General features: G+C 41.5%; 3 protein-coding genes across 4 annotated transcripts in view; 1 reads left to right on the top strand and 2 right to left on the bottom strand.

Annotated features, from left to right (window-relative positions):
* The window catches only part of rasa3 (RAS p21 protein activator 3), a 52,337-nt gene extending 51,222 nt beyond the window's left edge, over nucleotides 1–1,115 (bottom strand). Inside the window, exon 1 of the mRNA XM_033990183.2 lies at nucleotides 887–1,115. Within this exon, the coding sequence (XP_033846074.1) occupies nucleotides 887–941 (55 nt within the window). The 5' untranslated portion in view covers nucleotides 942–1,115. The remainder of the gene's footprint in view (nucleotides 1–886) is intronic.
* A 2,176-nt stretch (nucleotides 1,116–3,291) lies between these two features.
* tpp2 (tripeptidyl peptidase 2) lies at nucleotides 3,292–16,070 on the top strand. 2 transcript variants are annotated; one of them, XM_033983956.2, is made up of 29 exons: nucleotides 3,292–3,494; nucleotides 4,129–4,257; nucleotides 4,363–4,458; nucleotides 4,668–4,772; nucleotides 4,857–4,981; nucleotides 5,061–5,224; nucleotides 5,319–5,473; nucleotides 5,564–5,640; nucleotides 5,713–5,840; nucleotides 5,918–6,166; nucleotides 6,470–6,585; nucleotides 6,701–6,872; nucleotides 6,951–7,108; nucleotides 7,182–7,258; nucleotides 7,331–7,437; nucleotides 7,729–7,883; nucleotides 7,978–8,094; nucleotides 8,168–8,268; nucleotides 8,348–8,444; nucleotides 8,533–8,670; nucleotides 9,119–9,363; nucleotides 9,976–10,054; nucleotides 10,549–10,587; nucleotides 10,969–11,120; nucleotides 11,198–11,294; nucleotides 11,373–11,503; nucleotides 12,492–12,729; nucleotides 13,017–13,136; nucleotides 13,836–16,070. In XM_033983956.2, the coding sequence occupies exons 1-29, from the start codon at nucleotides 3,330–3,332 to the stop codon at nucleotides 13,923–13,925; spliced, it is 3,822 nt and encodes a 1,273-aa protein (XP_033839847.1). In that variant the 5' UTR covers nucleotides 3,292–3,329; the 3' UTR covers nucleotides 13,926–16,070. The 2 variants fall into 2 exon arrangements, with proteins under 2 accessions (XP_033839847.1, XP_033839855.1); XM_033983964.2 differs by lacking the exon at nucleotides 10,549–10,587.
* A 729-nt stretch (nucleotides 16,071–16,799) lies between these two features.
* Nucleotides 16,800–23,875, bottom strand: LOC117393923 (uncharacterized). Its single transcript, XM_033991931.2, has 8 exons — nucleotides 23,796–23,875; nucleotides 23,477–23,587; nucleotides 23,271–23,413; nucleotides 21,424–21,541; nucleotides 20,002–20,733; nucleotides 18,210–18,349; nucleotides 18,013–18,130; nucleotides 16,800–17,472 (listed from the first exon to the last, which is right to left on the bottom strand). The coding sequence occupies exons 2-8, from the start codon at nucleotides 23,568–23,570 to the stop codon at nucleotides 17,084–17,086; spliced, it is 1,734 nt and encodes a 577-aa protein (XP_033847822.2). The 5' UTR covers nucleotides 23,571–23,587; nucleotides 23,796–23,875; the 3' UTR covers nucleotides 16,800–17,083.
* Between the last annotated feature and the right edge of the window lie 501 nt (nucleotides 23,876–24,376).

Raw genomic sequence — 24,376 nt, 5'->3', positions numbered from 1 at the left:
AAAGACAGAGCTGCGTCCGAAAAAGAAACACGATTTAGGATTTGGTAAGAAAAGACAAAACGGCAGCTTATTACATCTATAAAATACTAATAAAATAGTCCATCAGAGAGAGCGTCTGTCTATTAGGCTGCATGTTTTCTTTTTAATTGAGATTTCCCATTCATGAGATACAGTTGGAGATATTAAAATGCATGAGTCTAACTACATGTGAGTCAAGATCAATGGGCTGAGTACAGACACATCTGCGTAAATCCTCTCCACAACGGCCCCAGAGGCCTCTTCACTGCTCTCAAACCACAACAGGACACAAACTGGGTTAAACCACCGGTGACAACGTTAACCCATTCAAATAAGCAGAGTCAGACTACAGCGAGACAGTCCATCATGAGGACACAGCTTTTGGACGTGGGAGGAGGGGCAGCAGTCATATGAAAAGGAGTCCCCCGCTACAGAAGTGGAATTACAAAAAAATATAAGGATTTGCAGCTAAAATGTTGATTCTCTACTGTAATAGACTCTAATAACAGTGTCTATGTGCACATTACAGTCAGTGCACATGATCTGGACCCATCTGCCACTGAGCCACATTTTACCCACAAGGCTGTTGGAGGAGTCACAATCTCTACAGTTACATTTCCATCTCAGAATATTCAGTGAAAGGACTAGAGCGTGTGATCTGAATGACAAAACCAGCAAACAGGAGGACTCTGCCTGCTCCTCCTGCTCCTCCAGACTCTGAGAGGACTCTGCCTGCTCCTCCTGCTCCTCCAGACTCTGCCTGCTCCTCCTCTTGCTCCTCCAGACTGTGGGAGCTGCTGGTCTTGGCCCGTTCATGTGGAGTGATCCATTGAAGCGTCAGACTGGGGGGAGGTGGGATTTTTCTTACCTATTTTGATTTTAACGCTCTGAAACACGCGCAGTCCTTCCTCTTCCACGGCCATGCTCGCGCCCGGGCTCGGTGCTCCTCAGATGCGCGCAGTGCGGCTCCTCCTCGGGGGTCTGGTGATGCTCCAGCGCGCGGTTATTCCAGAGGCTGTGCACATCCAGACAGAATCCGAGCAGCGCTTTCTCCGGCCTGATCTCTGCTCCTGCCCGAACAACGAGCTGCTGGTCCCGCAGCAGCAGGGACAGGGGGCGTGTCTCTGCGCTACGCCCCGCCCACACGTGTGGTCTGCAGGACGCTCCCGTGTGGTCAGGGCTCAGAGTGACGCCCCCGTGTGGTCAGGGCTCAGAGTGACGCCCCCGTGTGGTCAGGGCTCAGAGTGACCGGAAACGGCTGCAAAGAGGGAAAAGTCTGGATTTATTTGACTTTAATTACCCCAAGAACTACAGCAGTGTGTGCGTAAAGTGTGCGTAAAGTGTGCGTAAAGTGTGCGTAAAGTGTGCGTAAAGTGTGCGTAAAGTGGATGTGGCCAGGCTTCTGTTTCAGTGCAGGGGTGTAGACATGATGTAAATCAGTGAAACAGAAGCTCAACCCAGAGGCTGTGAGGATGTTCACACTGATCTTGGACAAAGATGTGACAGAGATGAAACCACAGACTGTATTTAGATGAAACTCACAGGGCCACGTCCTGAAGGGCCACAGCTCTGAGGACCACACTGAACAGAGAGAACAGCCCTGTGGAAACATGTGACATGATCATAACAGCTCAAGTGCTTCTGTGGGTCAAGGTGTGAGGATGTGAGGATTACCTGTCACTGCTTTAGCTCTAATCTGCTCAGGCCGTGTCAGCCTCATGAGAACAGCAGAACTGTCAGGACCCTCAGTGTGCGCCCTCAGTCTGCAGAGACCAAAACATCTGTGTAATTATCTATACTCCACAGCAGATAATAGGTCCCCTCGTGGCACGTCCTGTGGCATCATGGGTAATTACCACTGTGGACAGGTCTAATACAGGCGATAGACCTATAATTCCATGTCCTTAAGAGATCAGCTTCAGTAAAGTGCACAGTTTACTGCACACTGAAGCTGAAGCACATATGGGGGAAAAACGGTTTCAAAAAGTTTATGAGATTTATTTCAGTTCAGCGTTGGAGGCTACGCCCTGTGGTAAACCACAAACATGACTGAGTAAGAGTGTAAAATAACACTCAGCAGAGTGTCTAATGACAGAGAGGCACTGTACAAGAAAAGGGAATTAATGCAATAATTACCATGAAAACCCTGCACATAAAGACATTTCTGCACATGAGAGTGTGGACACACATGTGCAGAGTGAATCCTGTTTCACAGAGACAAAACCTTTGTGAATAAAGACAGAATTCTGAAAAACTTTTTTAAAAAGGTAAAAGTCCAGAGTCCTCAGTCAGTTTACACAGCCTAAGATGTAAAGTCATGCAAATGTGTCTCTACTGCAAAAACAGGACACACAAACCTATGGCGCAAGGCACAATGTTATTTCTGAATGGATGGGGACATTTCAGCAGCTGTAGTACAGCGCCACCTAGTGGAGATTCCAGGGAAATGACTGCGACAGTCAACGGTTCAAATCATAAGAACTTTTGAGCAAGATTTAAGAGCATTTTGTCACCTGTAAAACACAGGACATAAGGGAGCACTTTCCCTCTTGGACTACAGGCCACAGGAGGAGGCTACAGAGCTACAGTTTAGGCAAAAATACACAAATACACAACACACGTAGTCTATGAAATGATTAAAGTAAACAGTGTAAGAACACATTAGGAATTAGACAGAAAAAGATTAAATAAACATGTACAGTTCATAATAAAATGTCAGCACTTCCCTCTGACACTGGCCCCTCTGACACTCTGGCCCAGTGGCCCTCTGATTCTCTGTCACTGGTCCTCTGGTCCTCTGGTCCTCTGGCTCTCTGTCACTGTCCCCGTCACACTCTGGTCCTCTCTCACACACTGTCCCTGTCACACTCTGGTCCTCTCTCACACACTGTCCCTCTGTGTCTCTGTCTCTTTAAGTGTCCTCCTGGCTTGTATCTTCCCCATTTCGTGCTTTGTTTTCATTGAGTCTCTGTGGCCCCTGTCACTGGCCCCTCACACACTGTGGCCCCTCTGTCACTGGCCCCTCTGGTCCTCTCACACTCTGTCTCTGTCCTTCTGTGACACTGTGTCTCTGTCTCTTTAAGTGTCCTCCTGGCTTGTATCTTCCCCATTTCGTGCTTTGTTTTCATTGAGTCTCTGTGGCCCCTGTCACTGGCCCCTCACACACTGTGGCCCCTCTGTCACTGGCCCCTCTGGTCCTCTCACACTCTGTCTCTGTCCTTCTGTGACACTGTGTCTCTGTCTCTTTAAGTGTCCTCCAGGCTTGTATCTTCCCCATTTCGTGCTTTGTTTTCATTGAGTCTCTGTGGATCATGGCTGCTCATTCTGCTGAAGAACCTTTCCCTTTCCACGGGCTTCTCCCTAAAAAAGAGACCGGGGCCGCGTCTTTTCTGTCCCGGTTCCCAGAGCACGATGGCCGGGGGGTGCTCATCGCTGTCCTGGACACCGGGGTGGACCCCGGGGCCCCCGGGATGCAGGTAAATCCACCCGGCGGACTCCCGCTAGCTGTTAGCTAGTTAGCTAAAGGCTAGTTAGCATGCTAAGCTAAAGGCCTGACTCATTCATGTTAATTGTGCTCTGTCACTAACTCGTGTAGCTTTAGCTGTGCTAGCATGCTGCTTTATTTAAGTACATTAAACTACAGATTTAAGGTTTTATATAAATATGACAACGCCTGTTTCACATCGAAATAAAACATTTAGATCTTCTCTTTAAATGACTGATCCTCATTGTCTCAGTTTGACATTTTATCCAGTGGAAGCTAATCAAGTTAGCCTCATGTCAGGATGATGGATTTAAACACAGATTATTATTTAAATATGGCATATTACCTACACTAATAAAGTTTACACAACCTTCTGTGATTTGTGTTAAACATGTTTTAATATCCTGGTATATTAGTATATTATAGAAATAATGTTGTAATAAATGATGTACATCATTTTTAGTTTGTGAGCTGTTTAATACAATCTCACATGTTTAAAGATGCAGATATATGATACTCCTGACTGAAACACTAGCAGCTGTTAGACTTTGGGCAGATGAGTGCGAGCTACATGCAAGCTCACATTTTCAGCCTGTTAAATTAAACCACGGCTTGATACTTTGCAGGTCACCACAGAGGGAAAGCCAAAGATCCTGGACATCATTGACACGACGGGCAGCGGTGATGTAAACATGAGCACAGTGACAGAGCCTAAAGACGGGACAATCACTGGCCTCTCTGGAAGAATACTCAAGGTAAAAGAAACACAATACACTTTCATTTACAGGGGAAAAGCATATACCTATTATTTTTGTGTATCTCTACGGATATGGAAAACATCTGTCTCTTATGTCTTGCAGATTCCCCCTTCCTGGGTCAATCCAACAGGGAAATACCACATTGGAGTTAAAAATGGCTACGAGTTCTTCCCTAAGGCACTCAAAGAAAGAATACAGGTACAGTAGTCTATTATTGCTTCACTTAATTAGGGTGGATTCAATGAGCGATTTAAAATGTATGTCGGCCTACTCCCTTGTAAGCTATTGTTGTTGAAAGTCTGTGACGTTGTTGTATCTTAATCACACTGTTAAATTAAGCTAAAATAACCTAAATAAATCTTAAAAGTAGCATTTCATATTTTGCTGTTGTATATTTGTCTTTTTAGAAAGAGCGGAAGGAAAAACAGTGGGACCCAGCACACAGGGCAGCGCTCGCAGAAGTCTCCCGTAAAACTGAAGAATTTGACCTCTCTCATCCCTCACCCTCTCAGGTCAGAAGTTTGTTTAGTGGCCAAACTCTTAAACATCCATCTACACTGCAGTCTCATCAAATATTTATTTATTTGTTTTCATAGATTGAGAAGTTGCAGAAGGAGGAATTGCAGAGTCAGTCAGAGCTGTTAGCAACATTAGAAAAGAAGTACAGTGATCCAGGTCCAGTCTATGACTGTGTGCTGTGGCATGATGGCACAACATGGAGGTGGGGCAGTGATATTAAATGTTATTATTGAGCATTATTTGTCACGCCTTCACATGTCATTTTTTTCTGCTGCGTGTAGAGCTGTAGTGGACACCACAGAGTGCGGAGATATGGCCCAGTGCACTGTGCTGACGTCCTACAAAGAGAACCAGGATTATGCAACGTTAGGCAACGCTGAAATGCTCAACTACTCTGTAAATATCTATGATGAGGGAAACACACTTTGCATTGTCACAAGTGGAGGTGAGAACATCATGGAAATAAAGTGACTTTCCATGAATAACACAAAAACGATTCAGGAGATGAAATGTAACATATATTGAATTTTCTATTAAAGGGGCTCATGGGACACATGTAGCGAGTATCGCAGCGGGCTACTTTCCAGAAGAACCTGAACGCAACGGTGTGGCGCCCGGTGCTCAGATCCTTGCCATAAAGATTGGTGACACTCGCCTTAGCACAATGGAAACAGGCACAGGACTCATCCGTGCGGTAAGAAGCTTTAAGTTTAGATTTGAGGCATAAGCATAGTCTCATGCACAGTGATGCATATTTAATGTTATTTTTTCTACTGTCTTGTAGATGATCGAAGTTATCAACTATAAATGTGATTTAGTCAACTATAGCTATGGAGAAGCCACCCACTGGCCTAATTCAGGGTCCGTACTGAAGGACTTACATTTAAAAGAGTTCTTCCCTTCACATTATGATATTTCTTCTTTTTCTTGCAGGAGGATATGCGAGGTGATCACAGAAGCTGTACAAAAGCACAATGTCATTTTTGTTTCAAGTGCTGGAAATAATGGCCCTTGTCTTTCAACGGTTGGCTGCCCAGGTGGAACTACAAGTAGTGTTATTGGTAAGTTATTCAAATATATACATATAAATCTCCCTGTAGATTTTAGAGAAATGATTAATGTCCATCTTTGTGCACAGGTGTTGGTGCCTATGTGACCCCCGACATGATGGTGGCTGAATATTCTTTGAGGGAGAAGCTGCCTCCAAACCAGTATACGTGGTCCTCCAGAGGCCCCTGCACAGATGGAGCGCTCGGGGTCAGCATCAGCGCCCCCGGTGGTGCCATCGCGTCAGTCCCAAACTGGACTCTTCGGGGAACCCAACTGATGAATGGCACATCTATGTCATCCCCAAATGCGTGTGGAGGCATCGCACTGGTCCTCTCAGGTGAGTGCGTTTGATGACATGACAGATGGAAGAATAATTAACAACAATTTTGGAGGGGTCAGTGTTTGTTGTAGGCACTTTTTCTTTGTACTAGTGGAGTTTTTTATTATTTTATTTTTGTTGTTTTTCTATATTCTGGACTTAGGGTTATTTTGTCAGTGGCATAAATCAGTTACTAAGTCATTTATTTGTCTATATAGAATCAAATTATAATTTTTCTGACAAACATTTGCAGCCTTAAGTTGTTGTGTGCTCTTGTGTCTTTATATTGGAGTTGGTGAGTGAAGTTACTTTGTGGTTTAGGTCTGAAGCAGAACAGAATTCGTCCCTCAGCACCGGCTGTGAGGAGAGCGCTCGAGAACACAGCCATTAAAGTGGATGACATTGAGATGTTTGCACAAGGTCATGGGATTATCCAGGTAATTTCTCTTTTTTACAATGTTATTTTGCATTTGTATCTTTCAGGACTCCATGTCACATTGTAAAAGGTTTAAAATCTGATTACATTCCATGTCTTTTGTTTTTTTTTAATAGGTGGACAGAGCGTTAGACTACCTCACTCAACACGCCTCATTACCCACAAGTCACCTGGGCTTCTCAGTGTCAGTGGGCTCACAGAGAGGCATCTACCTCAGGGATCCGTCCCAAGTTCTTGCTCCTTCTGATCATGGAGTAGGGATTGAACCCATCTTCCCTGAAAACACAGGTTCATATTCAGGCAAATCCAAAGTTGTCTTTCACTTTACGTTTTGTATTTCTTAAGATATTGTGTCGTTTTGTCCAGACAATTCAGAGCGCATCTCCCTTCAGTTGCACTTGGCCCTCACTTGCACTGCCCCCTGGGTCCAGTGTCCTTCCCACTTAGAGTTAATGAACCAGTGTCGCCATGTTAACGTCCGCATAGACCCAGTGGGGCTGAGAGAAGGAGTGCACTACACAGAGGTAAACAGAACTTACTGGAAATGACCTGTCTCTAAAGTTTGTCTATGAAAATGTAATTATTCTTTATCTTTAGGTCTGTGGCTACGACACAGCAGCACCCACCTGTGGTCCCCTGTTTAGAGTCCCTATTACAGTCATTATCCCAACTAAGTAAGATTTTAAAATGAATGTGATATGAGTGTTGTATAAGGTTAGGTTCTGACTGTTCTGCTTTGTTTTCAGGGTGCCAGAGAGTCGTAATCAGGAGGTGTGTTTCACAGACGTCCACTTCAGACCAGGCCAAATCAGACGCCATTTTATCACTGTACCTCAGGGAGCCTCCTGGGCAGGTCAGTCTGTAGGAAATATTCAACACAGATGTCCAAAAAAGTGATAAAGTATAGTAAGTTCATAGACAGATATTTTGCATTTTGGCTTAATGAGGAAGTGGTGGTTAAAAAAAAAAAAAAAAAAAAAAGCTTTCTTCGCTTAATGACGACTGTGAAACAAATTTGGACATAGATGATTTGTTTTTCTCACTACAGATATTCTAGTGTTGTTTCTTTTCTCTTTCAGCCAGAACAGATCTATTACTTAACATTTTGGAAATGAATAATTTTAGGGTTCTGTTTTTCTTGCAGAGATCGCGCTGACTTCTCATTCAGGAGATGTATCTTCAAAGTTTGTTCTTCATGCGGTGCATCTAGTCAAGCAGAAAGCGTACAGAGCAAATGAATTTTACAAGTTTTCCTCTCTATTAGAACGAGGGTCATTAACTGAAGCTTTTCCGGTGCTGGTACGTCCAAATAAATTTTTACATTAAGACAAATGTTTGTGAAACGTGTCAATAAATGTACCCAAAGTGAACATTTCCGTATCTTCTGTTCTAGTCGGGTAAAATAGTAGAGTTGTGTATTGCGCGCTGGTGGGCGAGTCTTGGAGACGTGACTGTGGACTACAGCATCTCGTTCCATGGCCTCAGCACGTCTCCCTCACCTTTGCACCTAGTAAGAATGAAGCAACAAAACAGTTTATCGCCTTAAAAATGACTTCAAACTAAAATATTTTACTTGTACACAGCATGCGTCTGAAGGGGTGACAAATTTTGACGTCTTCTCTCCTCTGCGATATGAAGAGGTGGCTCCAACCGTCACCCTGAAATCATGGGTCCAGCCTCTCAGGTATTTTGCCTGAACGATTATTCTCATTACAGTGCGTCTTTTTGCTCACAATGATTGAATGAACTTGACTTTGTTCCAGACCGGTGACTTCTAAGATCAAGGCCTTAGGAACAAGAGATGTTCTTCCAAACAACAGACAACTCTATGAGATAGTTCTTACCTACAATTTTCACCAGGTACTTTGTTGTAAAGTCATACCTAACATCTTTCAAAGTAGTGCTATTATTTACTGATTCTTATTTCTTAACATGTCCATGTCTTTAGCCTAAAAGTGGTGAGGTCACCCCGAGCTGCCCCACGCTGTGTGAGCTGTTGTATGAGTCTGAGTTTGACAGTCAGCTGTGGATGCTGTTTGATCAGAACAAGAGACTGCTGGGCTCTGGGGACGCGTACCCACACCAGGTACGATCAAAAACTACACTATAAACACACGGTAAAACAGTCTCATTTACTCAAATAGAGAGAAACTGAACAATTTCTCAAACTCCTAAAACAGAATAGAATAAAACATGTACAGTTACTTTTAGTGTTATAATCTGCTGGTTTGGAAGTTTGGAAATCTGTGTTTTGAATAGTTAAAAGTGCTTCTAACTGTGTCTGTAACAACAAAAATCATACAAGTTTTGTTAAGTTACACTTGCAATTCAGCCTAAGCTTTGAAAAAGGCATTGCTCAATTATTCACTGGTGATTTTTGCAATTAGAGTTTTGTCTAAATTCGATTTTTTTTAATTCAAACAATTTTTACTGTTTACTTTTATTTGGTAATATTTTTGTGTTCTGTGCAACACTAGTACAACATTTCCTCCCATTTTTGCGGTCACTGCTGACTTTGTGCACATTTTCCTCAGTATTCCCTGAAGTTGGAGAAGGGCGACTACACCGTGAGGCTGCAGGTCCGTCATGAACAGTCCAGTGAACTCGAGCGACTCAAAGATCTGCCCTTTGTCGTGTCCCATCGCCTCTCCACCACACTCAGTTTGGACATCTATGAAAGCCACCGGGGGGCGCTCATGGCCAAGAAGAAGGCCAACTCTCTCACCCTGTGTCCTGGAGCCACACAGCCCTTCTACGTCACCTCTCTGCCTGATGACAAGTACGTACTCTCATGAATGAACTACTATTAGAACTGGGTAACGTTTAACTCCTATTGATGAATCACACTATTAATTTCCTTAACATGAACAGTACAGACTTCTAATCAATGCCATTTAACACAAAAACTGCAATATTTTTTCCTCAAGTCTGAACTCTGCTCCAAACCTTATCCTTTTACAGTCAGAGCGTTGGCTGCAGACGTCTTAAAAACACCCAGTAACGTAGAAATGACCATTTTATCTTGATTACATTCTAGTTAATTGCACAGTCCTTAATAATATAAAAGGTTGTATTCATGACTTTTAAGGATTTCAGTTCTTAAAATGATGTTGAACAGATGACAAATTTGTGGAATTACTGAGACAAAATTGTGGCCAGTTTAGTACAGAGAGAAAAATATGTTGAATGTTGTTTTTATTTCAGGTGGACAGACCCAGTAATGAACAATAACTGACCATAAACTAGAACAAAATATCTGCAATTTTACAGTTAAAAGATTATTTCTACCATAGAATCACCTCTATTTTAAAACATGGGCATTTGTGAATATGACATCAAGTGAATCCAACACTCTGAATTTTCTAAATGAACTTATTTTTGTTTCTTCCAGGATCCCCAAAGGAACAAGTCCAGGCTGTTTCCTTTCAGGGTCTTTGGTTGTTGCCAAAAGTGAATATGGAAAGAAAGCAGTGAGTGGCGTTTTCATTAACATCACAGTCGCACTGAGTTCAACTGCTAAGATGAAGAACTTGTTAAAATGGTTGATCTCTGCACTGCTTATCCGTTTGTTTCTGTGTTGCATGGCAGTTATCTTCATTATTGTCTTGTGCCGTTCTCTTGTGACAGTCCAGTGATTTCCTGACTCCCACCTAACATTTTTTTGTTTTATTTATTTATTAAGCATTGCATTTTGTCTTTGGTCAATGTTACCTGCTCCTGTCATGTCTTGGCTCAGTGGAAAAGTAATTTACACAGTTGTATTTAGCGTTTGTTTGATAATAGTATGTTCACAGTAGTTGTTGTGTTGAGAGTGAGTGGCTGGGTCTGAAGTACATGTTATTTTGAACATTATGAGGGCTGGAGCACAGGTTGGTAGAAACCTGTGCGTGAGGTTCAAAGATGACTGAAGAGCGAGTGTGTTATTGTTGTCCTTTGCCTTACTGTGTGTTATTCTGACCACCAGGGGCAGGCCTCTGCAAAACGACAAGGAAAGTTTAAAAAGGTACTGGATGAGCTAGATCACTACAACAGAGCCACCTCTGCTCTCCTGCCATCGGGAAAGGGCCTTTTCTAACTTTGAGATGGGATCTGCTGCTGACATTCATATATACAAACACTGTTACTCCAGTATTTGAAGTATTTTGACATGGTTATAATGAAGTTCTTTAGTTACTAGTTTGTTTTAAAAATAAATGGTGGTCAATAAATCACTTAAATGGGTTTTTCTGCTTTAAAAATTGGGTCCTTGCTTTACAAAACTTTTTATAGTTGGCACAACATCTGTTTTTTGTTTCGATTTTTTTTTTTTGTGTTCAGTTTAGGACGCTGATTCAAAGTGCCAGTGTGTTGAATTACATCTAGTCCTTTCTTTGTGTTCACACAGGACATAGTGCCAGTTGTGTACCACCTCATCCCTGCTCCAAACAAATCAAAGAACGGAGGAAAAGACAAAGAAAAGGACACGGACAAAGAGAAGGATGTGAAGGACGAGTTTGCTGAAGCCTTGAGAGACTTGAAGATTCAGTGGATGACAAAGTAGTGATTCTTTTCAGAAATCTGTTTTATAATTAGATTCAAGAAATATTTATTACTTTATAAATTTTGTCCTTTAGGTTGGACTCAAATTCAATTTATGATGAACTGATGGAAAACTTCTCAGAATACCTTCCCCTGCACGTTCAAAGACTGCATCAGCTCGACTCTGAAAAGGTAAAGAGCCAGAAATAAACATTTAAACAAGTCACTGACAGAATTAACTGAACACAAACCTGACGTATTGTTTTATAGGAGCGAGCTAAACGTCTTAAAGAGGTCGTTGCTGCAGCTGATATCGTCATCTCACGCATCGATCAAACGGCTTTGGCTGTTTATCTCACCATGAAGACAGACCCCCGGCCAGACGCTGCCTCGATCAAAAGGTAGATTTCTCTGTGGCCTGTCACGATAATGATTATATTGACTTATCGTTCAGGATATGAAAGCTGGAACTATATATTTTGGGGATCAGTATTTATCATGTGTACAGTTTCTTTGCAGTAGTACAGAGATCTGCTGTTTATCTGTTGCAGCTCAGGCTTTTTAATGATTCAGTTTATGTAAAAATGGGTTTACAGAGACTCTCCTGCTTTGTGTCAGTGACGTAAAGTAGTTTCAATAAAGTAGTTTATACTGATGTATCTTGCTTCAAAATGTGTCTGGTAAATAATAGGACTGGGTGTATGACCAAAAAAATGTACAGTATGTAATGTTTTTTCCCCGCTTATTGATTCAGCTGTTTTCGTTGTTGCAAAAAAAAAAAAAATGCAGTCAGCCCTAATTACCTGAACCTAAACATTACAGATTTTAATCGTTGCACCAAAATTTGTATTTTTCCTCAAATCTACAGAAGATGTCTGTGTCCTTCAGTCGTCCAGGTCTGATCCGTTGTAAAAGAGAAGAGTCAAATCTGTCACTGTAGGAGTGAATACGTTTGGCTGCTTGTCTGAGCGGTTCATTCAGGGTGAATGAATGTGATAATTATGTCTCAGGCACAATGCTCACTTAGTGTAGCTCTATAGACTTCAGCCTACGAACAGAAACTGTGAACAAAAGCTGTTTTCAGTGTCGTTAGCGCCTCATTCACACAGATATAAGGCAGTGTCCTGCAGTAATCAGACCAGAACTGAAGAAGTGTCTTGGACGAGCAGCCAAACGTCTTCACTTCTACAACTTTTTCTCCAGTGACAGATTTTACTTTTGGCTTTTCCTCAAGTCTACACTTTAGCCAATCCTCTGTAAGTAAAGGCTTGTGGTTTGGATATAGACTCTTCAATAAAAAGACCCAAGCTGATCACTGTCTAATAGAAATGACCTCAGTTACACTCTTCATGCTGTTATCAGGCTAATCAAACATTTATTTTATTTCAGTGACATGGAGAAGCAGAAGTCCTCTCTGTTGGACGCCCTGTGTAGAAAAGGCTGCGCTCTGGCCGATCAGCTCCTGTTGCCGCTCACTCAGGACGGGGCGGCTGCAGGACAGGTCTCAGGAGAGGAGGGGGGAGACCCGGCCCCCAGCAGCTCAGACGACACCGTACAGGCGATCACCAAAGCCCTGTCCGACGTCTTCTGGGACGTGCAGAAGTGGGCTGAGCTCACGGACTCCAAGGTGAGACCTCCGTGTGACATTTTCATGGTTTAATTTACCTTTTGGTTAAATCTCAGGTCAGTGATGCACTAGTTATCACCGTGGTTAGATAATTACCTCGTTTGTTCATCCCAAGACCTGTCACAATAACATATTTTGAAGTACGATATATTGTTGAAGTAAATATAGACGATAAATGATAATATTGAAACCAAACCCCAGAGCAGATTTATGCCCAGAAAGTTTTCTAAATGTACAATATTGTTAAAAAGGCCTATTCATCTCTTTTACTCTTTTATCCCTGACAGGTTCTGATGTTTTCATACAAACACGCTTTGGCCAATAAGATGTACGGTCGAGCCCTGAAATTTGCCACAAAGATGGGAGAGGAGAAGCCCAGTAAAGAAAACATGAAAAACTGTATTCAGGTATGTTTCCAATGCTGCGTCCATGTTCTTCCTCTTATCCGGGGCCGGGTCGCGGGGGCAGCAGTCTAAGCAGGGACTCCCAGACTTCCCTCACCCCAGACATGTCCTCCAGCTCCTGCGGTGGGACCCCAAGGCGTTCCCAGGACAGAGAGAGACATAGTCCCTCCAGCGTGTCCTGGGTCTTCCCCGGGGCCTCCTCCCGGTGGGACATGAACACCTCCCTAGGGAGGCGTCCAGGAGGCATCCTGAGCAGATGCCCGAGCCTCAGCTGCTCCTCTCAACGTGTAGGAGCAGCGGCTCTACTCCGAGCTCCTCCAGTGTGACTGAGCTCCTCACCCTATCCAATGCTGCATCTAATAGAAAACTGGTTTTGGGTGTGGGTTGTATTAAAATGTGGAAGACAGAACGAGGCTTCTTTAAACTTATTCAGCACTGCCCTATAATAAGATGCAGAGCACACAGTTGTCTCAGTTTGACTTGAAGAGCTGCTTTTACAATATATTGGCACTGGGGCAAGACAAAAAGTAGGGAATAACAACTAAATGACTTCCAAAAATTCACATGTTCATATTTTTGTAAGGATAAATACAATTAAAAAGTACATTTGGAGAACATTTGCAGTAATGTTTCTGTTGTAGATTACATTATAGTTGTGCTATACTTTGTTCTTCACTAACTACTATTTTTTCTCATTTCCAGCTCATGAAGAATCTCAGATGGACCCATTGCGCCACCTACAGCGAGAACTGGCTCCCCGTCATGTATCCTGCAGACTACACCCCTTTTTAAACACATCCTCTGTCCGCACACACCATCAGCATGACCCTCCACCACTCTGACTCCGAGACTAAGTCCTTAGGGTCACTTAGGTTTTTTTTAAATTATTTTTACCAACAAAGTTTACTCTGAATGTTCACATATAACTATGACGCATTAAGATCAAGGGAATGCAGTTTATTTTTCGTACTGGGACGATGGCGGTCTGTTCTGAGTAGCACAGCGGGCATTGCATCTCTGCCTTGGCTCAAACCCAAATGCCAGCAATGCAACAAACACTTTTCAATCTTCACGTTTTTTGATGCTAAGGAAATTTGGACACTGCTTTTTTTAGTGTCATGAGCACATTCGAGTCTTCAGACCTACCTATTGTCATATCGTAATTTTGTTTATGATCAATGTCCAATCATCAAACGATATCGATTGAAAACATGGTGCTGTCTGAACGTGGGACTTTTTAAACAATCAGACTTGTACAGACACCATGCCCTGTAGTACAAACAGGTTATAACAGACTTGCATATTATCGTTTTTATCGTTTTAAATTAGATCTGTTTGTAAGTTAATGTTAAGTATATGCCATTTTCAGCTCAGACTCAGATCCAAAACACAACCGTTTTGAGGTGCCTTGTACTCGTACCTTACCGTCTTTCTTTGGGTGTAAAGTTTAGATTTTTTTTGAGCTGCGAAAAAGTCTCGAAAAAATCACTCGCTTCACCCAAATCTTTTCTCACAAACCTCACTTTAACAAACAATGCAGCTGCCTTTACTCATCTTATTTCACTGTAAATTACTCAGTGTGTTATTTCTGCAACTTGTACACTGTCAAATTGTACATACACGTAACGTACAATTATTAAAATGCAATAGCTATATAGTCAAATGTTCTATTAGATGTATTTTACATATATGCATGTCGTCTAGAATCAAGGCTTTTTATTTGGACGCATTTTATCTTATTTTACGGTTTATAATCCCCATTACAGTAATATTATACCTATTATGATGTTGAAGAGTGCGTCTGTGAGTGTTTGTACTTGTTTATTTCATGTAGTTGAACTTTTTAAACTGACAGAAGCCATTTAATTAGATAGATATATATGGCCCGATGTTATAAATGCTAAAGTGTATTTAAATATGTCGTTAATAAGAGCATCAAGGCAGACCTAAGCTTCACTGTGATGGTTATTATCAGCCATTACTGTGTCCTGGAATATTGGAAATCAGAGCCAATAGATCCTCTTTGAAAATGGGCATTGAAGTTTCGTAGGATTTTAGCACTCGCAGATTAATTGTGTGTTATTTAATTAAGAAAATCAAGTGAGTGGCGCTTCGGCCAACGCATTTTGAAGAATTCGGCTGCATTCACGATAAACCTGCGCAACTGGCTTAACATAATGTGTAATTTTGATTTAGTATTTAGATATTATTCAATTACATACTGTACAGGATTCAAGAGACTATGACTATTATCTAAATATAAACCAATGGGCTAAAACGATGCAAAGAAGCAGGAAGGAGCTCTCCGCTAAGTCCTTTGCACTGCTGATCTCTCCATCTTTCGTTACCCGTTGCGTCGTGAAGTGCATTGGCCACATGTGTAACCGTCTTTGTGGTTATAAAGGTCGCAGTGTGCACCTGGGAATGTGGAATGAGCCGCTCTCGAGTGCAGAGCGTTTGTGTCTCTGGGGAGTTCATGATCTTTTTTTGAGACTTGGATCTTTGCCATCACATCTCACGTTTTTCCCATGAGGTACGGACCTGCTGCACTTCTGTTTTAAAGCTTTGACTGTCTGCACTTTGTCGGCTCAGGCTTTTTCCCACATTTAGTTTTTAATGTTGATGTTTATGTCCCGACCTCATGCATTTCAAGTGTGTTTGGGGTTTGATTTAGTATCCATTGCCAATAATTTCTCAAATGGCCTTAACTTTCACATTAAATGCCGTCCATTTTATAGTTTTACATTTCTCACTTTGCTGGTATCAGGAAAAAAGTTGAGTGACTTTAAAAGTTAAAAATGCCAAGATTTTAAAATTGTATGTATGCATTTAGTATTTTTACCCAGAACATCTTCCCTGGGTGATGGAGTGAGAGCTTCAGCCACTGACACGTTTTGTGATCTCAAAACAATGAAGCAACACTCAATAAATGACTAGAAAAAAAAACAAATGTGTTCATTTTTGTTTTGGAAATACACGACTTTGATGATGTTCTATAATCTTCCCGTTTACTGTTTTCAAACTCTAGAAGAATGTGAGGATGTCATATTCGAGAAAGTTTTGTTTACACTTCTCACTGAAATATCCAAAAGGAAAAATCACAAATGTTGAGCCTGATTATTTCAGTTTAGCGACTGAACCCTAAAACTCTACATTTAAATGTTCTATATCACACAAACTGACTCTTGTTAGCGTTAAGTCATGTTCTAATGTTGTTACCTCCTCAAAAACACACCTCGAGTTGTGTTTTGTTTTATTCACACGTTTGAATAACTTTACTATTAGTTTGTCTACATCTCCACAGCTCAAAGTGCTCTTCTACTTTGTGTCATGAAGCTGTAGTTTCATGTTAATTACTCCTTTTACCTGTTGTTTAATAGAGACGGGAAATCCCAAGGCTGAAATGATCCAAATGATTCTATTGAAGTGTGTAACTCCCTCTTATTACCACGTGACATCACAAGGTGGAACAGGCTGTGCTCAGTTTGATGAGGAGACAACATTATAACAGATTAACAGATATAACAGATCAGAAAATGCCATAATATGAGCCCTTTAACCACACTCATTATCCCTGTCCCTCATCTGTATTAAATATTGTGTTATAGAATGTCGTGACGTCATCTGAAGCCCAGCACTTAAACGACAAAACTACTTAAAAAAATAATATTTAAATGGATTGCAACTTAATGCAATTCTTTATTTCTTGTAGCAAAATATAAAATACAAAAAGCATAATTGCCAACTTGCAAAACCCAACAGAGGTGAATCATAAAGTAACAAGTATCGGCATGAAGCTCCGGGCTCTGCTTCTGTGCATTATTCAATTGTGTGTTTGTTTAGACTCACAGAAGAAACGATATTTGGTTTGGTGATGTTTTTGCAGTGAAATTTACCCTATGAGTTATTATCCTTTTGGAACACAATATAATAATATACAAAAGCTCTGTCTACATTTTAAACTTGGCCATAAATATCTTCATGTCTCCATCTTCAGCCAGCAGCTTCGTGTTAAACTCCTCTTTAAACTTCTCTGTGAACTTTAAGTCTGACTCCAAGCGGACCTTATTGGCCCAGATGATGGTGGTGGTTCTGGGACGGCAGAAGTGAGCCATGGTGGCCAGGAGCTCATCGAGGAAGTCGTGGTGATAGACCACATCTGCGGCCAGCACGTAGTCGAAACGGTACAGAGCCGAGGGGAAGGTACGCTCCACATCGAAGCTCCAGGGCAGGGCGCAGATCTGTGGTAAGTACTTACACCTGCCCCTGGTGTTCCTCATCACGTTGGAGCGCAGGTTCCCCAGGATTTCCGGTAGATCTGTGGCTGTTACTTTGGCTCCTGAAACAATTGAATAAAAATCAAATGTTTCAGTACAATTATCACTCATGTCTGAAGAAGAGCCTGACCCCAAATTGTCACATTCTGGATCTCCAAAGAACTGAGGTGTGGATCTGTGCTTTTTTTCTACTGTTTTATCTTTGAATCCAGCGCAGTATGAACTTTTTATCAGATGCTCCTGTTTCTATCAGCGCAATTATCACTTCACAACGGCTGTAAATGTTTATATCATAGAATGTTCTCTGTTATAGAAGAATCTTACCTGTAGTTAAGCCCTCTGCAAATGCATGAGGTATTTATTTTAGTTTTTCTGTGCATATTTCAGCCTTCTCTCAGATTATAGAACACAGTGACATTTACATACATTGCAAATCTAATCACATTTATTCTCCAAAATTAAAAATAACTTAAAGTGTAGCTACTGCATCCTGCTCACTAAAGGGTAACAGAGAGATTACATGTCAGGGGTCATAATGTTCTGCTTCATCATTTTATATACGGTGTGTGTCCTGTGTTTGTGTTTTTGTTTTTCAGGCTCACCCAGAAGACTCGCTACAATGGCCACGAGTCCAGTCCCAGCTCCGAGCTCCATGACCGTCTTATCCTCCAGATTTACCATGTCCCTGTTGTGCTCCAGAAAAGAGCAAAGAGCCACAGCCTACGGCCAACACAACCATACTCAAGTTAGTACGAGATTCTATTAAAATAAATATGACCTTTTTACGGCCGGTACTTACCCCGGGCCACATCACGCCCCCGTAGGTATCAAAAGCCTCAAAAATTTTAATATCCGTCCCCACGTAATGATAAACTTCTTTACCGAGGCAGCTGATGACGGAGGGGGCCCAGTTAAATGGTTTGACGTTTTTCTGTTCTCCTGTGTAGATAAATCGTTTTTGAATACAGTCACAGTTTCCACGTTTGAATAAATCTTTCAGACTTTATACAGGTTTATGACTTGAGGAGATGGGGTCACTTTCCCCTCGTTATTATTAAATTGGTTCAACACATTTTTTGGCTTGTCTAAACTGACCTCATGAGCCACTCAGATACCAAACTTCATTCTTTCGCTCGTGTCTAACTGTAAAATTAGACGGCGTTGCAGAGGGGAGCACGGTGAGGGGTTCGCTCCTTTTGTGGGTTCAGTCCGTGGGTCAGTTAATGTCAGATCTTATGACTAATGTTCGCCCGAGCCGTAAACGAGGCGGGAAACTGGGGCGTACTGTCCTTGGGCGAGACACTGCACTCGCCTCGATGTGTCGGAGTGTTTGTGTGAATGAGTTTGGCTTCTGTTAGTTCACCTCAGGGCGACTGTGGCTACAAAATACACGGGGAGTGAATGAATAATTATGTACTGCAGTGCGTGTGAAGCTTGACAAACAAAATACTGATCAAACCCATTATTATTATTATTTTTTGTTTAATAATAATGTTTTTTCCAACAACAGGCACATGACCAGGGAGTGTTTTTTCTTTTATAATAAGAAAATTGATCAGTTAAAGGCCTTGTACATGATTTTTACATGTTTTCTAGTTCAGGTAAATGCCCTAAACACCACATTTTGTTCCTTAAAAGCTGCTATTTGTGAAAACTTAAACTGTTCATTCTAAAACCCTGTATACAAGCGTTTGCCCGGGACATTTTTTGATCCAAGCAGGTCCAGGCGTGTTAAGAAAATATTCCAGACTTGTTTTTCTGTCATGGTTCAACATAAGTGTTAGCACAATGGATTTATGGGCAGGACTAACAAAAAAAATCACATATAAGGCCTTTAGGTGAAATTTGGATGTAGAAAACTCACTACATTGACATGCCGGGTTGGCACAAAGACAAACACAGACACAGACGACCAAACGCAGCATTAACCTATCATGTTTTTTTCTTTTTTTTTAAACATTTTTGCCATAAAATCAGAGCAACAGTGAGTTAATTTGCAAAAGCAGACAGCCTTTGTTTCAACATGTTCTTTTTTTTCTGATTATAAGACTGACTTATCTATTTTTGCAGATTAACTCATAACAGACGTAACATACAGTAAATGAAATAAAAACAAGGCATAAGTAGAAGCACTGAGTTGTTTGTGACTTTTTATTCACTAAATGATCACATGGAACAAATATTACAAACAGAAACAGACATTAAGCAGATGTCATGACAATCAAACAGCACGAGTCACTGGCAACGTAAGCGACAAGAAAATGGACTCAGGGTGTGGAATGTGCTTTAGAAAACGTTTAAGCTCAATCTTTTTTGAAAGGCTGATGTACAAGGGAATGCTGAAAACAGATCACATGATGTAACAAACGAGGAAGTATTGAGGAGGACTTGAATGATGAATAAAGGGAGCGGGGAAAGGGAGGAAGACAAACGTGGATTCAGAACACACGTGCACTGGAATGGACTGTCTTAAAATAATAATAATAATAATAATAATAATAATAATAATAATAATAATAATAATAATAATAATGTGTTTAACGGAGCAGTTTTTGTCCACTTTAAATTTCCTATTGTAGCTCATGACTGACCTTGATCTGGGCTGTTGGTTGGCTCTTTGTTTTTATCTTCTTCATCATTTCCCTCACCCTCCTCTTCTTCCTCTTCGTCCTCTTCTTCATCTTCAGTCTCTTCACTGTCTTTGTCGGTATCACTCAACGTAACTTCCTCTTCACTTCTTTCTACTGCAGCATCAACTTTTTCCACATCATCCTCTTTCTCAAACTCACCATCTGGACCAGTCAAAACACCTGCGTTTACATCTTCATCATCATTTCCCTCAACCTCTTCCTCATCCTCTGTCTCTTCCTCACTCTGAACCTGCATCTCACGCTCACATGTCGATTTAGCGTTCAAATCTTCTGCTTCCTCCTCTCCGTCCTCTCTGTGCGTTGCCATAAATATCTTCATATCTCCTTCTTCAAAAACCACCTTCGTGTCAAACGTCTTTTTAAACTTTTGCACAAACTCCAGATCTGTTTCCATCCTCATCTTATTGGCCCACAGAAGCTTTGTTCCCGGTTGGCAGAAGTGCTTCATCGTGGCCAGTAGCTCTTTGAGGAAATCGTGGTGGTAAACGATGTCTGCGCCCAGGACGTAGTCGTAGTGGTAAACTGAGGTGGGGTAGGTGCTCTCCAGGTTAAAGCTCCAGGACAAAGCGGCGACCTGCGGCGTGTGCCTGGACTTTCCTCTGGTGTTTTTCGACAGGTTCACTCTTAAGTTCCCCAGAGCGTCAGGGAGGTCTGTGGCAGTCACCCAAGCCCCTAAAAACACACAGGTAACATCGAAATTCAAGTTTTTAAAGGTGAACTGCAGAGGTTTTTTGGTGGAGGGTCTGCCAACTGCTCGTCTCTATGGAGATGTTCTGATTTATAGCGTCACAGCATCATAGACAGACGATTATTGGTGTTTTGTATGTCTTGATAAACAGCTGTAGGTGGGGTTGCCTCTCCACAGATCAGACTTTTACTGAACTTTTTATAGTCTCAGCCAAAGAAAAGAAATGATTTGAGACAGGAGTTAAAGAGGGAACGAAAGACACTCCATCTTTGAGCAGGAATCTGGGTTTTAGGCATCATGTTTCTCCTGTTTATAACTCCATCCTCAAACCTAAACAAGGAAAACAAACGTACTAGCCAGAATGCTAATAGCCGGTATGCTAATAGTGTGAGGGCGTCCATTAGGGACCTGGAGGATGATGCTAAATATGACTCACAGCTCTCACATTGTAGTTTAATAGACCGAGATTACAAGCAGAAACTATAAATAAACAGGTGTGTTTCAGTGTCGTTAGCGCCTCCTTCAGACAGATATAAGGCACGCAATGTCATCTTTTCATAATGCTATACTGTGGAATATTCCAGGTAAAGCTATAACATCTCCATGGACACAAAAGCAGGTGAGGGACCCCGCACCAGAATAAAACTTTATATTTTATGTTATTTTTCTCATACCAAGAAGAGCTGCGACGATAGACACGAGTCCAGTTCCTGATCCGATCTCCAGCACCGCCTTATCCACCAGATTCAGCTCCGTGTGGTGTCGCTCCAGGTACCGACACAGAGCGGACGCCTTAAACATCAAGATCAGAGTTTAAACGAGGTACGACAAATGTGTGATGGTGCCATGCAAACATACAACTGTGAGTCAAAGACACTCCGCACAGCTCTGTGTTAAAGTCCCATAGATGTGTGAATATTACTGACAGTATTCACTCAAACTATGCAGGAAGGTAACAGAGTACACGTAGTAAAGTACTGTACTTAAGTAGAATTTTAGGTTTTTGTACTTTACTTTACAGTGGATGTTTTACTTCAGAAATGTAGTAGAGTAGAAAGTACAGATACTGCTCTCAAATGTACTGAACAGGACTGAAAGTAAAAGTACTTTTCATCTGATTTGAGGGGTTATTTTTACCATGTTCGTGTTGTTACACTGACTAAAGTTTAAAGTTTAAGCTTCGACGTTGAGCAAAACTAAAATAAATACTTAAAATTCATAAGAACATATTTTTTCGAGGAGAAGCATCGAGTCATCTCAAGTCACTGGGCTCAAGTCCAAGTGCATTTTATCGAGTCGAGTCTCACTTGATTAAAATAGTGACTCAATCTGACTCGAGTCCAAGGCCCGACCCGTGACTCCCACCTCCGGACGTCAGCTCACCTTAGGTCAGACGAGGCCAATTATTTTTGTGGTATTTAAATTCCCAAAATGACTTTATGAGAAGTGAAACGTCACTGATGTGTCGATATAGGCTGTTACATTCTTGGAGGAGGTTGAGTGGACGGAGGCCAGATGCTTAATGCTCGCTCCGATGTGCACGTGTCTGAAAAGTCTGAGCTAATTTCCCGCTGTTACTAAAGGTGTCAGATGAAGTATCATGTTTTTATCAGACGCAATGCCCTAAACGGAGGGGGAGTTTTAAGAATGTGTGAGAAGCAGCAGAGATATTTTGCGTTTACCTCAGAGTTGGCTCCTTTTGTTGTTCTTCTAACTTTATGTGTGGTTAATGTCGCTGCTTTTGTATGTGACACTCGTTTGCTCTGCTGACAAATGGATGTGAAGGTTCTGTTGGTCAGTTACTGGCTCTCGTGAGGTGAGAATGCTGTTGTTTTGCTCTTGTTTTGCTCTTGTTTTGCCCTTGTTTTGCTCTTGTTTTGCTCTTGTTTTGCTCTTGTTTTGCTCTTGTTTTGCTCTTGTTTTGCTCTTGTTTTGCTCTTGTTTTGCTCTTGTTTTGCTCTTGTTTTGCTCTAGTTTTGCTCTAGTTTTGCTCTTGTTTTGCTCTTGTTTTGCTCTAGTTTTGCTCTAGTTTTGCCCTTGTTTTGCTCTTGTTTTGCTCTAGTTTTGCTCTAGTTTTGCTCTAGTTTTGCTCTAGTTTTGCTCTAGTTTTGCTCTAGTTTTGCTCTAGTTTTGCTCTAGTTTTGCTCTTGTTTTGCTGTTGTTTTGGCGGGTTATGGCCTTATGTTAAGAAAATAAATAACCAGAAGAAATGTGCATGTTTTCTTACACCAGAACGCTGCAGTATTTTCAAGAAATCCACAAATGTTGAACCTGCCTGAAACTTTTCTGAATGAAAACATCTACACTAACAATAAAAGTTCTACTATTAACTCAAATAAATGTTATTATACCACTGATGGTTTGGTCACATGACATTTTCTGATTCTGAGATGCCATGTTCAGGACTTTTTGGGCGTGTAAATTATATATTTCGTTTTTAAATTTAGTTTGTTTTGATTTTGTTTGAACCCCATAGACCTTAACAATGATGCTGAAGCTGAGATTGTTGTTTATTTCTCACCGCGGGCCACGTCGTAGCTGCGAAGGAGTCCTGTGCCTCTCGTATTAAAATGTCCTGTCCCACAAAGTGATGCATCTCTCTGTCCATTCTGTAGAAGAACGAGGGAGTCCAGGAGCTCTGCTGTTTCTGGACACACGGGGCGTCTACACAAACAAAACATTACGTGTTGTTCAAATATGAATTACTGTTTACTGGATGGAACTTACCATTTTCATCCTCTTGAGTTTTGCTCGTGTTTTCCTCCTCATCTTCACTGTTGCAGTAGTCGTCCTCCTCCACGTTTGAGGATGTGGTCTCCATTTAAATCCCTGTTACTGCTGGACAGACAATTTATATATTTACAAAAATCCACCTCAAAATATTACAGTTTTCAATCAGTCTCGCTACGTTCATTCAAAAAACAAACAGTGTCAACATAAGACATTCTGACTCTACATAAAACGAAACTTTAAAACATTTACATAACTCATTAAAAAGTGTATTTATAATTAACATAATCTGCCCTGGATATAACCTTTGACCTACCTGCTGCCTCTGTGTTCTCCTCAGGTCTGCGGCCTGATCATGTAATACCTTGAGTGCATAGAGAGACCCCCCAAATGCAAGGTTATACTGAGCATCCACTGGGTCCACCCCTCTGCATCATCACAAGGGCACGGGGCTATTTTTACCTCCACAACGACATAAACACAAACTGATGATCTGAGAGCGGAGCACGTAGAGGCAAAGAGAGTAACAGCCACGATGCCAAACAGAACCAGCGCGGAAAACTATCTACGCCCGCCGGGGATTCACTGGGAACGTCATTGTTTGGGGTTGAAAGCGCACGGGCGATTTTTCAAACTCTGGAAAGGTTAAAAGTTCTGTTTTAATGTGGGTCTGTAAGAACTCACCTGTGTCCTCTTAGTTAGAAACAAAATTATATTACATTTGAGACCGTTTGCTGCTGATTTTTCAACATTTTCACAACAAAAAGCAGAAATAAAACAAGACTTAACCAAAGCCAAACATCTTTAAGCTTAAAATCTCAAACTTTACACTGATTTTAATGAAACTACCCCATTTTAATAAACTTGTTTGTACGATTTTTGATTTAGTTTTAGTTG

This window comes from Periophthalmus magnuspinnatus, chromosome 3 (assembly GCF_009829125.3).
Source record: "Periophthalmus magnuspinnatus isolate fPerMag1 chromosome 3, fPerMag1.2.pri, whole genome shotgun sequence".
NCBI lineage: Eukaryota > Metazoa > Chordata > Actinopteri > Gobiiformes > Gobiidae > Periophthalmus > Periophthalmus magnuspinnatus.
Note: the sequence above shows the minus strand (reverse complement) of the source record. Positions and strands in the feature narration are given on the sequence as shown.